We start from the raw sequence: 13,198 nt of genomic DNA, 5'->3' as shown, positions 1-13,198 counted from the left end.
GATTGTTTACCTCCCATATGTACCCTGATCAGGATTGAACCTACTACCTGGGTATGTGCTCTGACCTGGAATCAAACCCAAAACTCTTCAGTGCATGAGGTGACAATCCAACTAACTGAATCACACTGGCCAGAGCCTATTTTTACTTATTGTTATTACTAGAGGCCTGATGCACGAAATTTGTGCAAGAGTAGGCCTTCCTTCCCCCGGCTGCCGGCACCAGCTTCCCTTTGGCACCCAGGACCCAGGCTTCCCTCACATCTCTGGCTTCTTCCAGAAGGTCATCTGGAATGAGGTCTGGTCTAATTAGCATATTATGCTTTTATTATTGTAGATTTTTAAAAATATATATATTTTATTGATTTTTTACAGATAGGAAGGGAGAGGGATAGAGAGTTAGAAACATCGATGAGAGAGAAACATCGATCAGCTGCCTCCTGCACACTCCCTACTGGGAATGTGCCTGCAACCAAGGTACATGCCCTTAACCGGAATTGAACCTGGGACCCTTGAGTCTGCAGGCCGATGCTCTATCCACTGAGCCAAACCGGTTAGGGCATGTAGATTTTTAAAAAATATTTTTTTATTGATTTCAGAAAGGAAGGGAGAGGAAGAGAGAGATAGAAACATCAATGATGAGAATTGATTGGCTGCCTCCTACATTCCCCCTACTAGGGATTGAGCCCGCAACCTGGGCATGTGCCCTTGACTGGAATCGAACCCAGGACCTTTCAGTCCACAGGCCAATGCTCTATTCAAACCAGCTAGGGCTATGATAGATTTTTTAATCCTCACCTGAGGACATGTTCATTGAGTTTTAGAGGGGAAGAGAGACAGGCAGAGAGAGAGAGAGAGAGAGGGAAACATAAATCGGTCGCCTCTTATATGCAAGTGTACAGGATGATGCTCCAACCAACTGAACCACACCAGCCAGGGCTAAAGATTTACTTTTGAACTTAAGTATTTAAAAAATATTTCCTTTTTTATTATAGCATCTTCAATCCCATAATTCTAAAGTCCAGTTTGTTACCTAAACCTTTATATTTTAACTAGAGGCCCGATGCATGAAATTCGTGCAAGAGTAGGCCTTCCTTCCCCCAGCTGCAGGCACCGGCTTCCCTCTAGCACCTGGGACCCGGGCTTCCCTCGCAGCCCCAGCTTCGTCTAGTAGGTTGTCTGGAAGGATGTCCGGTCTAATTAGCATATTACGCTTTTATTATTATAGGTTCTAAAATGTCTTGACTCTAGTTCCTTATTTCCATTCTCATTGTATCTTGCTCTAACATAAAATCTCATCAAGTTGTGTCTGAACTATTACAGTAGTTTTCTTTCTTTTTTTTTTTTTTTAAATATATTTTATTGATTTTTTACAGAGAGGAAGGGAGAGGGATAGAGAGTTAGAAACATCCATTAGAGAGAAACATTCATTAGCTGCCTCCTGCACACCCCCTACTGGGGATGTGCCCACAACCAAGGTACATGCTCTTGACCGGAATCGAACCTGGGACTCTTCAGTCCACAGGCTGATGCTCTAGCCACTGAGCCAAACTGGTCAGGGCTACAGTAGTTTTCTTATTGGTTCTTCTTTTTCTTGGATCTATTTCATTCTCCTTCTCTAGTATCCTATATAATAATACTATATAATAAAGAGGTAATATGCAAATTGACCCTCACTCTGTCACGCCATCACAAGATGGCTGCACCCACAGCAGAGACGGGGTTCCTGTAATGAGCAGTAACGAGCAATCAGCAGGAACCTGAGGCTGCGTGGTGCCAGGCTGGGGCAGGGGACCTGAGGCTGCACCCCACACCCAACGGGGCTTGACGGGGGACCTCAGGCCATGCCCCCCGCCCCAGGCTGGGGGACCTGAGCCTGCACCCCACAACCCGGCAGGGCTTGACAGGGGTGGGGATGGCCAGGTCTGGATCTTGCCCATTGGGGGTAGGGCCGGCCGGGTCCGGGTCTCGTGCGATTTCGAGGTGCACACAGCTGGGTGGGGACTTGACTTGGGTCCCGCGGCATGCCCCATACTCTGACAGGAGGAAGATTTTCTTAATACATTTTACTAATTTTCTTTCACCTCTGACACTTCTATTATAGAGAAAAGGCAAATAACAATATTAAAATATTTCCTCTAATTAATTCCTTTTAATGTGCACGAATTTTGTTCACCGGGCCACTAGTTATTTTTATAAAATGCACATTTCATCATGGGAATGTCTAGAGCAGGGGTGGGCAAACTTTTTGACTCGAGGGCCACAATGGGTTCTTAAACTGGACCGGAGGGCTGGAACAAAAGCATAGATGGAGTGTTTGTGTGAACTAATATAAATTCAAAGTAAACATCATTACATAAAAGGGTACAGTCTTTTTTTTTTTTTTTTAGTTTTATTCATTTCAAACGGGCCGGATTCGGCCCGCGGGCCGTAGTTTGCCCACGGCTGGTCTAGAGTCCTTAACATAGAATAAAAGGTGATTCAAATCTTATCATGTAATCTCTGCTATCCAGAAAATAAAAATGGAGAAGTAAAGGGGGGGAAAAGTGGTCCAATCTTTCCATGTTTAAAATTTGCGCCACATTCTAAAAACATTTTAGTCACACAGAGAATACAATAACTGTTTCTGTCTAACATGGAACAATTAAAAAGTCAATGAAATTTAATACCTAAGTCCTTATAAAAGGCTTAGTAACTAGTAAAACTTTAGTAAATACAGTAGCCCCCCTTATCAATAGGGAATATGTTCCATGAATTTTCCACTTAATATTTTTAGATCATGGTTGACCACGAATAAATGAGACTGAAAAAAGCAAAGACGCTGATAAGGTACTACTGTACTTGTAACCAATGAAGAATCTAACAAAAGGAAAATCAGGCTCTTGGTGATATATATTTTTGTCATTGACTATTTTTTTTTTCTTAATAGGAATGAACACGTTGCTTTGTGCTCCCATTCAGACCCAGATGCAACAGAGAGAGGTATGAGTTCATGCAAGTGCCTTCATATTTAATTTCCCTTGACAGTTGAAACTTTTTAAAAACTCAAAATTTAATGGTAATGGCATGACTTAGGGGTTATCTACCAAAATGGACCTATAGACTGGGAAAACTTCCTACCCTTTGAGTTAACTGAGGAAAGTTAAATCACTGCCAGTTTAAATAGTAGGGAAATATATTAGTTATATCAGGACTTGTTACACTTTAATGGGCATATGAATCATCACAGGATTTTGTTTAAAAATATAGATTTTTTATCCAGTAGATCTAGCGTAGGCCCTGAGATTCTATACTATCAATCTCCTGGGTCTTACTACTGCACTGGTCTATAGACCATACTTTGAGTAGCAAGGAGTTTGACCATATCCTTACAAATAAAATCACTACATTAAGATTCAAAGAGAATCCAACTTCCAAGGGTTCAGAAGTGTTCTATAAATTAGTCAGCTATGCACTTATCCCTTTCTGAGTCTTTTATTTAAAAAGAGAATGACCTATCAGTAATTATAATTTTCATTATATTTGCATTTGGAATTGTCAGTCCTTTTTATGTTTAGTCATTCTAATGGGTGTAGAATTAACCTTGAACTTTTAATTTGTCCAAAAATACTAAAAGTATTTCTGGGAGAGAAAGATAGAAACATCAAGGATGAGAGAGAATCATTGATTGGCTGCTTCTTACATGCCCCCTACTGGGGATCGAGCCTGCAACCCAGGCATGTGCCCTGACTGGGAATCCAACCATTACCTCCTGGTTCATAGGTCAACGCTCAACCACTGAGCTACACCTGCCAGGCTAGAAAAAAATTTAATAACAAATTATGTACTACACAGCACACCATTGATTCAAACAAACCAATCATTGACAATTATTTTTACAGTACATGTTGTAAAATACGTTTTTAAAGTTTTTATTGTATTTGATTTTTTAAAATATTTTGCTTTCATTATAGATTTCAGTTACAGAATACAACCATGAAGAGACACATTCAAATGACCAGACAGTCATCTTTTCAGATGAAAACCAGATGGACTTGACAGCAAGTCACACCGTGATGATTACGAAAGGCCTTTTAGATTGTACAAAAAGTGAAAAGTCCACCAAGACAGATACCACATCGTTTGTGGCTAACTTAAAACTTCACACTGATGATTCAAGAATGAAAAAAGAATTGAATTTTTCCATGGATCAAAACACTAATTCAGAAAAGAAAATAAATTTCAATGACTTCATAAAAAGATTGAAAACAGGGAAATCTAATACTTCTTCTACAGGACCTGATAAAGAAAATTCTGAGATACCTATTCATTCCATAGAATCAAATAAGGCTTCTTCCATACATCAAAAGCATGTATCCCTTAATGTAGATAAAAATAACAGTAATATGACTAGAATCTTTATAGAAGATGATGATGGGATGAATTTCACCAAGTGTTATACATCCAGTATTCAAACTTTGGTTCCCACATCCACTGAAGCCAACTTAAGGGAATTTAAAAGTGATATTACAGTTTATGGTAATGACTTGATGGACTTGACAATAAACCGCACTATACAAATTTTACCCTCTGCAGATAATTTATCTGAAATAGAAAATCAAACTCAGACTGTCATGATGGATATTACAACAGGTTATAGAACTAAAGCTCCAGCAAAGACGACAGTCTTTGAGAATGAACCAAATGCTGCTTTTCCAGACTCTCCCTTAAACCCTAAAGGTGACATACATATTACCAGAGGTCATATTATGGGGACAGAAACTCACACAGTCACACAGACTTCTAACCAAGATGTCAAAACATTGGCCATGGTCCCGGAATCTGTATGTTTCAGTCCAGCAACTCAAGATTATAAAACACTTTTGTATTCTACTTGTAATGATGCCATGGAACTGACCAAGTGTCTCTCGAGTATGAAAGAGGAAGAAAATTTGCTAAAGGATGACTGTAATTATGCCAAAATGTGTCATAATCCAGATACCAGCTCTCTTCTCATGGAGAAAACCATATACTCAGGAGAGGATAGCATGGACATTACCAAGAGTCAGACACTTGTAATAGATAATCAGATTTTTAAAGAAGATCAGACAAATGTCCAGATAACGGCCAAACCAATATCTGAAAAAGAAATGATGCTCCAAAATCACATAACTATGTCAAAGGATGAGGAAATGAATGTAAATTGTATCTCAGTTCCTCATGTATCTAAGGAAAGATTACAACAGGCCCAGGCAGATCCTTTGTCTACTTCATTGGCTGGTAAAAAGACTGTAATCTTCACAGGTGAAGATAAGGGTTTGACTAAAAGTCATACAACTAATTTAGGAAGTCAAGCTCCTTTTGCATCTTATCATCTAGCATTCAAGGATGCCAGTACATCTCACTCTGACAGCAAAAGCCTTTTAGATGAATGGGGAAAAAAGACCAAAACTCATAATGAACTCTCCCGACAACCAAAAATAATATCTACAAACATCCTAACTGATGCCTGGAGCAAAGAAATAGATCAAGTTTTGAAGATTTCACCCTATTTTGATAAAGTTTCTCCTCAGCCAGTTGATATTAACCAGGACAAAGCAACAAGCTATAATATAGTATACTCTGGTGGAGATCTTCATAAACAAGTAGCACTGGGAAAGAATAGAAATACAGTTTCATGTGAGCAAGCTTTGTTTCCAATCACTAAACTGTCTTCAGAAGGCCAATCTGCCATGGAAAATCTTAATACTGCTGTTAACAGTCATATAGTTAAATCTGTACCAGACCAGAATTCTAAACTGCCTGAGCCACTGAGGAAAAGTTTAGGTAATCCCAACCTTGACTGTTCTCATGACAAGATAATTACTTGTTCAGAAGTGGAGGAAAATATGGATCTAACCAAGAGTCACACTGTTGTCATTGGATTTGGTCCTTCTGAAGTACAAGAACTTAGTAAGACTAATTTAGAAAGAACTGTACTTGCAGACAGACCTGACTTTGAACTATTCAAAAGGAAAAGCCTAGGAAAAATAAAAGTGACCTCTTCTACTGAGGAGAGTGTTTCCTTTCTGGAGAATGGTGAAAGTGACCATTCAGCAGCAAAAGTCAGCCAGCTAACACTTCTTGGGGACCGATCTAATAGTGGTCCTATAGAGAAAGCTGTAGCATTTATAGCCGTTGAGAACATAGACGTGTCTACATCAACTGTTTGGAAAAATGACAAAGATATACAAAAGCCTGGATTTCTGAATGAACATTTGTCAGGCAAAAGTCAAAGAAGGAAAAGCCTTAGACTCAAAGATGACAAGCCCATTGCATTTTCAAGTAATGATAAAAATGATATGGATATCATCCAGAGTTGTACAATGGAAATAAATAACAAAAATGCCCTAGAAGATATAAAAGATTCTCTGTTGGTGCCTTTGGCAGGAACTTCTAAAACTGTTTTGTATACAAGTGGGCAAGATGACATGGAGATCACTAGAATTCACACAACTGCCTTAGAATGTAAAACTGTCTCACCAGTTAAAATAACCACTAGGCCAATGGACAATACTGTATTGTTTATAGATAATCACAGTGATCTGGAAGTCACCAAGTCCAATACTGCTTTCATTGATTGTCAAGCCACAGAAAAAATACTTCAAGAGTGCCCTAAATTTGGAATAGTAAAAAGAAAAACCTTGGGTGTTTCTTTTCCTAAGGATGGTAACTCTGTTCAAGAAATCACTAAACAACAAGCACAGGCTATAGAAAACAAAATTGTTCTTCAGACTGAGCAAGAGCACCATGTGATACCCTGTTCTAATACATTGTCTGGGGATCAAGCTCAGATAGAAATCATCAAATTCCATAGTACTGCTGTGGATGAAAAGGTCATGGCAAAAGTTGTAGATAAGGCCTATACATTGGAAAAAGCCAAACTTGAAAGCTGCCACTTAAATAGCACAGGTAAAAGAAATGTGGATTTTACAAACAATCATGCACCTGCTATTTGTGGATCTAGCGACAATTATTCCTTTCTACCAAATGTTATTTCCTATGTTGATAATTTGGAGGGGAATGTCATGTCCTTATGTGATAAAGATGAGAAAGCCAGTAATTGCCCAGTGCAAAATGATCTTGCTTATGCAAATGATTTAGCCAGTGAATATTACTTGAAATCTGAAGCACTGCCTCTCTCTGCTCCTTGTTCTGTGTTAGAGAAGGAAAAAGTTACTCAAACGAATACCCAAGGACAGCTAAATGACTGTGTCATAACAGTGCTCAAAGATCAAGGTCTGATTAAGGAGCCCCCAAATCTATTAGCTAATCAAACTTTAGTATATGGTCAGGATTTGGGAAACATGACTAAACTTGATTCAAAGCAAGTATCTTTTAAGTTTCCAAAGGATCAAATGGAGAACTTTGTTCATAATACAGAACATAGTTTAAAGCAGACCTTTGTTGATGATGTTTGTGTTGATTCCCCACTTCATCTCTCAACTCAGCTATCTCCATTACCTCAACAAGGACAGAGTATTGTTAATAAAGGTGAAGCAATATTGTCTCAAGCTGCAAGTAAGAATTTAAATATTCTAAGAAATTCCTCTGTACCCACATGTGAAAATGAGTCCAAAGTGCTCAATAATGAGAAACGGTTGACTGTAGCCTGTGAAAAAGAACTGGAGAAAAATATCCAAACTGCTAAATGTAATACAGCCATAGATTTCCAGAGTAACTCAGACTTGACTAAGCATGTTATTCAAACTCATGCCAAGCCTAAAGAAACATCAGATCCTGTAATTGCATCTAATGCTGCAAGTTTTAGTAGTGGCAAACAAAATCTGAATAATTTGAATGGGAAAACTGAAGAATTTTTAGATATCCAAGCTTTTCATATACCACCTTTTCCAGAACAATTACTTGAGTTAGTAAATAAGGCAGACAGTGATATGAGTATAGTGCAAGCTACAGAAAGAAATAATATTAACACAGTGTCCAACAATGTTAAAGATGATAGAGATGAAGAAAATAAAATTTTTCATAATGGAGCTGAAACCAACTCAGTACCAGTTGTAAAAGATAAAATAAGGAGATGTTCTTTAGGAATATTTTTGCCCAGATTGCCAAACAAGAGAAATTGTAGTGTCACTGGTATAGATGACCTGGAACAGATTCCCTCAAATACAACTGATTTAAGTAACTTAGAAACTCAGCCGGTCTCCAGTAAGGATTCAGGCATTGGATTTATTGCAGCTAAACTGAACTTAAGTCCATCTCAATATATAAATGAGGAAAATCTTCCTATGTATCCTGGTGAGATTAATTCTTCAGACTCTATTAGCATAGAAACTGAGGGAAAGTCTTTGATGGAGACATACCAGAAAGAGATTTCACCATCTGAAAATAAAATGAAAGAAACCTGCAATAGCCAGAAAAGAACCTGGGTACAAGAAGAAGATGATGATACTCAGAATGAGAAAAAAATCAGAAAAAGTGAGATTAAGTTTAGTGATACCACACAAGATCAGCAGGTGAGCTCTGTCTTGAACTGAGGAATGTTCTTGATTTTTAAAAAATTATGAGTATTCTTGAATTTTAATTTTAGTCTTGGATAAGCAGGAACTTACTATTCTTAGTTATAGGGCTGAAGAAACATTTCTTTGTAGAATCTTAAGGAATTAATGAATGGACTTAAAAATGATTTTTTTTTTTAAATCTTTATTGTTCAGATTATTACATTTGTTCCTCTTTTTTCCCCCCATAACTCCCCTCCTTCCAGCTCCCACCCCACCCTCCACCCTCACTCCCCACCCACTGAGTTCATCCATAGGTGCATGATTTTTGTCCAGTCTCTTCCCGAATCTCCCATTCCCCTTTCCCCCGCAAGAATAGTCAGTCCATTCCCTTTCTATGTCCCTGATTCATTATAGTCACCAGTTCATTCTGTACATCAGGTTATTTATTCACTTGATTCTTAGATTCATTTGTTGATAGATGCATATTTGTTGTTCATAATTTGTATCTTTACCTTTTTCTTCTTCCTCTTCTTAAAGGATACCTTTCAGCATTTCATATAATACTGGTTTGGCGGTGATGAACTCCTTTAGTTTTTCCTTATCTGTGAAGCTCTTTATCTGACCTTCAATTCTGAATGATAGCTTTGCTGGATAAAGTAATCTTGGTTGTAGGTTCTTGGTATTCAGCACTTTGAATATTTCTTGCCATTCCCTTCTGGCCTGCAAAGTTTCTGTTGAGAAATCAGCTGACAGTCGTATGGGTATTCCCTTGTAGGTAATTGAGCCTCTTTCTCTTGCTGCTTTTAAGATTTTCTCTTTGTCTTTTGCTCTTGGCATTTTAATGATGATGTGTCTTGGTGTGGTCCTCTTTGGATTCCTTTTGTTTGGGGTTCTCTTCGCTTCTTGGACCTGTAAGTCCATTTCTTTCACTAGGTGGGGGAAGTTTTCTGCCATTATTTCTTGAAATAGGTTTTCAATATCTTGCTGTCTCTCATCTTCTGGGACTCCAATGACTCTGATATTAGTCCGCTTAAAGCTGTCCCAGAGGCTCCTTACACTATCTTCACACTTTCGGATTCTTTTTTCATTATGCTTTTCCAATTGGGTGTTTTTTGTCGAATCTTTGGTTTGATTCTTGCACTCCTCTGGTCTGCTATTGGGTATAATATTCTTTATTTCAGTCCGTGTATGCTTACTTTCTAATTTCTTTATCGTATCATCGAGGGTCTCATTAGTTTTCGTGAGGCTCTGCACAAATTTATGGCAAGCCCTCAAAATTGCGATTCTTAGCTCCATATCCTCCATTTCTGTCATGTTTTTTTGTCTCCGCATCTTTTATGCTTTCTTGGTGCACCCCCTTGTGGTCTCTGTGCGCAGTCTTGTTCTAGCGAAGCCTTAATTGTTGTAGTTAACACTAGAGGGATTTGACCATCAGGCCAACTGGCGGTGGAAATCAGCTGTGGGAAAACTTCAGTCCTCAGGGGAGGTGCTAGTCCAGCCCTTGCCTGAGGCGGTCGGCAAATGGTTGTGCGGTCCGGCAAATGGTTGTGCGCAGGGTTTGGGTGGGGCGGGCTCAACAGGGCGGGGGGAGGGAGCAGCTATGGCCGCTCTCAGTCCGTCCCCAGGGGCTCTGCCTCTCTGTCCCAGCAATCGCTGCAAACCTCGGAGGGGCCGTAGCCAGACAGTCCCGCTTCTCCCGTTTGAGTCTGGGTCCCTAGCGACTCGCCCGGATCTGTAGCCCAGAGTCTGAGATTCGCTCCTGATTGAAAACGACAATCGCGCCCTCAGCCGCCAGCCCGCTTTGCGCGTGCACCCTCACCACCGCACCGCCGTACCTTTAAATTTTCCACACTGCGCCTCCGCTGAGCGTCGGAATGCTGTTGTTTTTGCTTCTAGTTGAAGAGACTCTCCTCAGCCAGCCTTCCCGTGGTTCTGGTTGATGTCCGCTCCGACTTTTAGTTGTATTTTTGAAGTGGTTGTCCACGGCGGCAGTCTCCGGTGTTTTACCTATGCCGCCATCTTCAATTCCAAAAATAATTTTTTAAAAAATATATTTTATTGATTTTTTACAGAGAGGAAGGGAGAGGGATAGAGAGTTAGAAGCATTGATGGAAGAGAAACATCGATCAGCTGCCTCCTGCACACCTCCTACTGGGGATGTGCCCACAAACAAAGTACATGCCCTTGACCAGAATCGAACCTGGGACCCTTCAGTCCGCAGGCCAACGCTCTATCCACTGAGCCAAACCAGTTAGAGCCTTAAAAATGATTTGACGTGACAAATGGTCACAAAAATTGAAATGGAAAGTATTACAAAAGTTAATGTTGAAATTGTGTAATTCTAAATATTCTGTCACCTTTGGTGATTTGTTGTGGTTTTTGCATATGAAAATTTCTAGGCAGGGTATATGTAATTTTAATTAATTATTTTTATTGATTTCAGAGAGGAAGGGAGAGGTAGCTAGAAACATCAATGATAAGAGAGAAGCATTGATTGGCTGCCTCCTGCATGCCCCCTACTGGGTATCAAGCTGGTAATTTGGGCATGTGCCCTTGACCGGAATGAAACCCAGGACCCTTCAGTCCGCAGGCCAATCCTCTATCCACTGAGTCAAACCAGCTAGGACTACATGTAATTTTAAAAGTCATCTTCAGTGTTATAAATACTTGGAGGGTAAAAAGTCTTTATTATGCATAAAGAAAAGCTTGACAGAATTTTCTTGGCAGATGAGGATATGTAGAAACTGAAAGTACATATCTTTAGTGGATGGGGAAATACCTAGGTCAAGTCCAGTATCTCAAAGTGAAGTAAGTGAGATTTTGTATTTATGAAAGAAAGTCGTAAATATTAAAGCTGAGGGACACTGATTTGGATAACCTGTCACTCAAACTGAGTTTTATAGCTGGAGAGATAAAGATTAAAAATATTGGAGGTTAGCCCTAACCGGTTTGGCTCCGTGGATAGAGCATCGGCCTGCGGACTCAAGGGTCCCGGGTTCGATTCGGGTCAAGGGCATGTAACCTTGGTTGCGGGCACATCCCCAGTGGGGAGTGTGCAGGAGGCAGCTGATCGATGTTTCTCTCTCATCGATGTTTCTAATTCTCTATCCCTCTCCCTTCCTATCTGTAAAAAATCAATAAAATATATTGAAAAATATATATATTAGAGGTTCATAGAAAACAAAGTTTAAACTCTTAAGAAATATGTAAGCTTAGAAGGTGATTTCAGTGGTTCTATGAGAGGAGGTGTTGAGGAAATGGTTTGTCTATGAAGCTTTGAGAAAGTACTAACAGTAATATAAAATGTACTAGAGGCCTGGTGCACCAATTTGTGCCTGGGTGGGATCTGACGGGCCTGCTCCGATTGGGCCGGCTTGGGGGAGGGGCCACGGATGGTTGGCTGGCCAGCCCCACCCCCGATCTGGGTGTTGGGGGCTAACTGGGGGTAGAGCCAGCTGGGGATGGTGGGGGGCCGATCGGGGCCTTGATTAGGCTGGTTGGCTGCCGTAGTGCGTGTCATAGCCACCAGTCGTTGTGGTCATTCTGCCATTCCAGTTGCTGGGCTTTTATATATATAGTAAACTGAATAGATTCTATGAAAATTAGTACTATTTTGTTCAATATTGAATATCTGCCATGTCCTAGGTACTGTTTAGGTTGCTAGGAATGCCTCAGTGGGAATTGATAGACAAGAATCTTCTCTCATGGAACTTACATTCTAGCATTTAGACAAAGAATATAATGTCCTCAAAAATATATGTAAGTAGGTAGATGAAAATGACATTTAAGGCTGTAAAATCAAATGATTAAAATGATAGAAACAGGACCACATCACTTACACTGGATTTGACTTCAGCCAAATGAGTCTTGGTCATCAAGTGTAGAAAGCACTGAAGCCTGGAAATGTTTCTTTTCTATACACTAGCCAGGACTACCTTGTACAGCCAATATTCTGTTCTGGTTTTCTGTAGTGTGGTAGACCTGACTCTGTTGGCTAGTAGTTGAATAATTGGGTAGGTCAACATTTGATAGCTCATAGGATCTGGCTATAACTTAAATACAACTGAGAAATAATTTGCTTATACAGTGTATTGCAAAAAGTTAGTTCTGTGTATTTTAAAATAAAATTACTTTTAACTCTAAAGGCTTTAGTTGTATATTAATTATTTAAATTCTTTGCTAAGGGATCTCATAAGAGTTATATTATACATAAATTTTATGTTAGAAGTATTTCTGTTAGTGTTCAACAAACAGTCATTATAAGTGTACAGTGTTATACCTTTATCCTAATGTTGTTTCTTAATTGATAATTTCAGACTTTTTATCATGCTGAAGGAGATACAGATAAAAATGCTAACAGTGTATTGATAAAAAGCCTGGGCAGGACCCCATCTAGTTGTAGCAGTTCTCTGGATTCAATCAAGGCTGATGGGACCTCTCTGGACTTCAGCAGTAAGGATGATGTTCATGAAAGTTAATTTTAATAGAAGTTATTTATTGACTTGAATAATAAAACTTTATTTAAATTCAGAGATGTTTGAAATTTGTGTAAGCTTTTGGGGGGATATAAGTAGTTTATAAGTAAAATAATACTTTATATTTAATTCTTAGTTATTTTAATAAATGGAGAAGTGAAATACAACATGGGGTAGAGTGATTTCCTTAAGAGGCTTATAAACTCAATAGAGAAACATTGAATGAGCTTTAAAACTGTAACATAC

General features: G+C 39.2%; 1 protein-coding gene across 3 annotated transcripts in view; it reads left to right on the top strand.

Moving 5' to 3' along the window:
* The window catches only part of KNL1 (kinetochore scaffold 1), a 75,149-nt gene that overhangs the window by 41,108 nt on the left and 20,843 nt on the right, over positions 1 to 13,198 (top strand). For 2 of the 3 annotated variants that reach the window (XM_070425088.1, XM_070425080.1), the window contains exons 9-11: positions 2,927 to 2,979; positions 3,951 to 8,492; positions 12,794 to 12,929. In XM_070425088.1, coding sequence (XP_070281189.1) covers positions 2,927 to 2,979; positions 3,951 to 8,492; positions 12,794 to 12,929 — 4,731 coding nt within the window. Of the gene's footprint in view, positions 1 to 2,773; positions 2,827 to 2,926; positions 2,980 to 3,950; positions 8,493 to 12,793; positions 12,930 to 13,198 lie in introns of all 3 variants that reach the window. The other variant, XM_070425094.1, reaches the window with a different exon arrangement.

The sequence above is a fragment of the Myotis yumanensis genome, unplaced genomic scaffold (genome assembly GCF_028538775.1).
Source record: "Myotis yumanensis isolate MYYU_CA2020_CCGP unplaced genomic scaffold, mMyoYum1.0.hap1 SCAF_1, whole genome shotgun sequence".
Taxonomy (NCBI): Eukaryota; Metazoa; Chordata; class Mammalia; order Chiroptera; family Vespertilionidae; genus Myotis; species Myotis yumanensis.
This window is presented reverse-complemented; position numbering and strand designations above follow the sequence as displayed.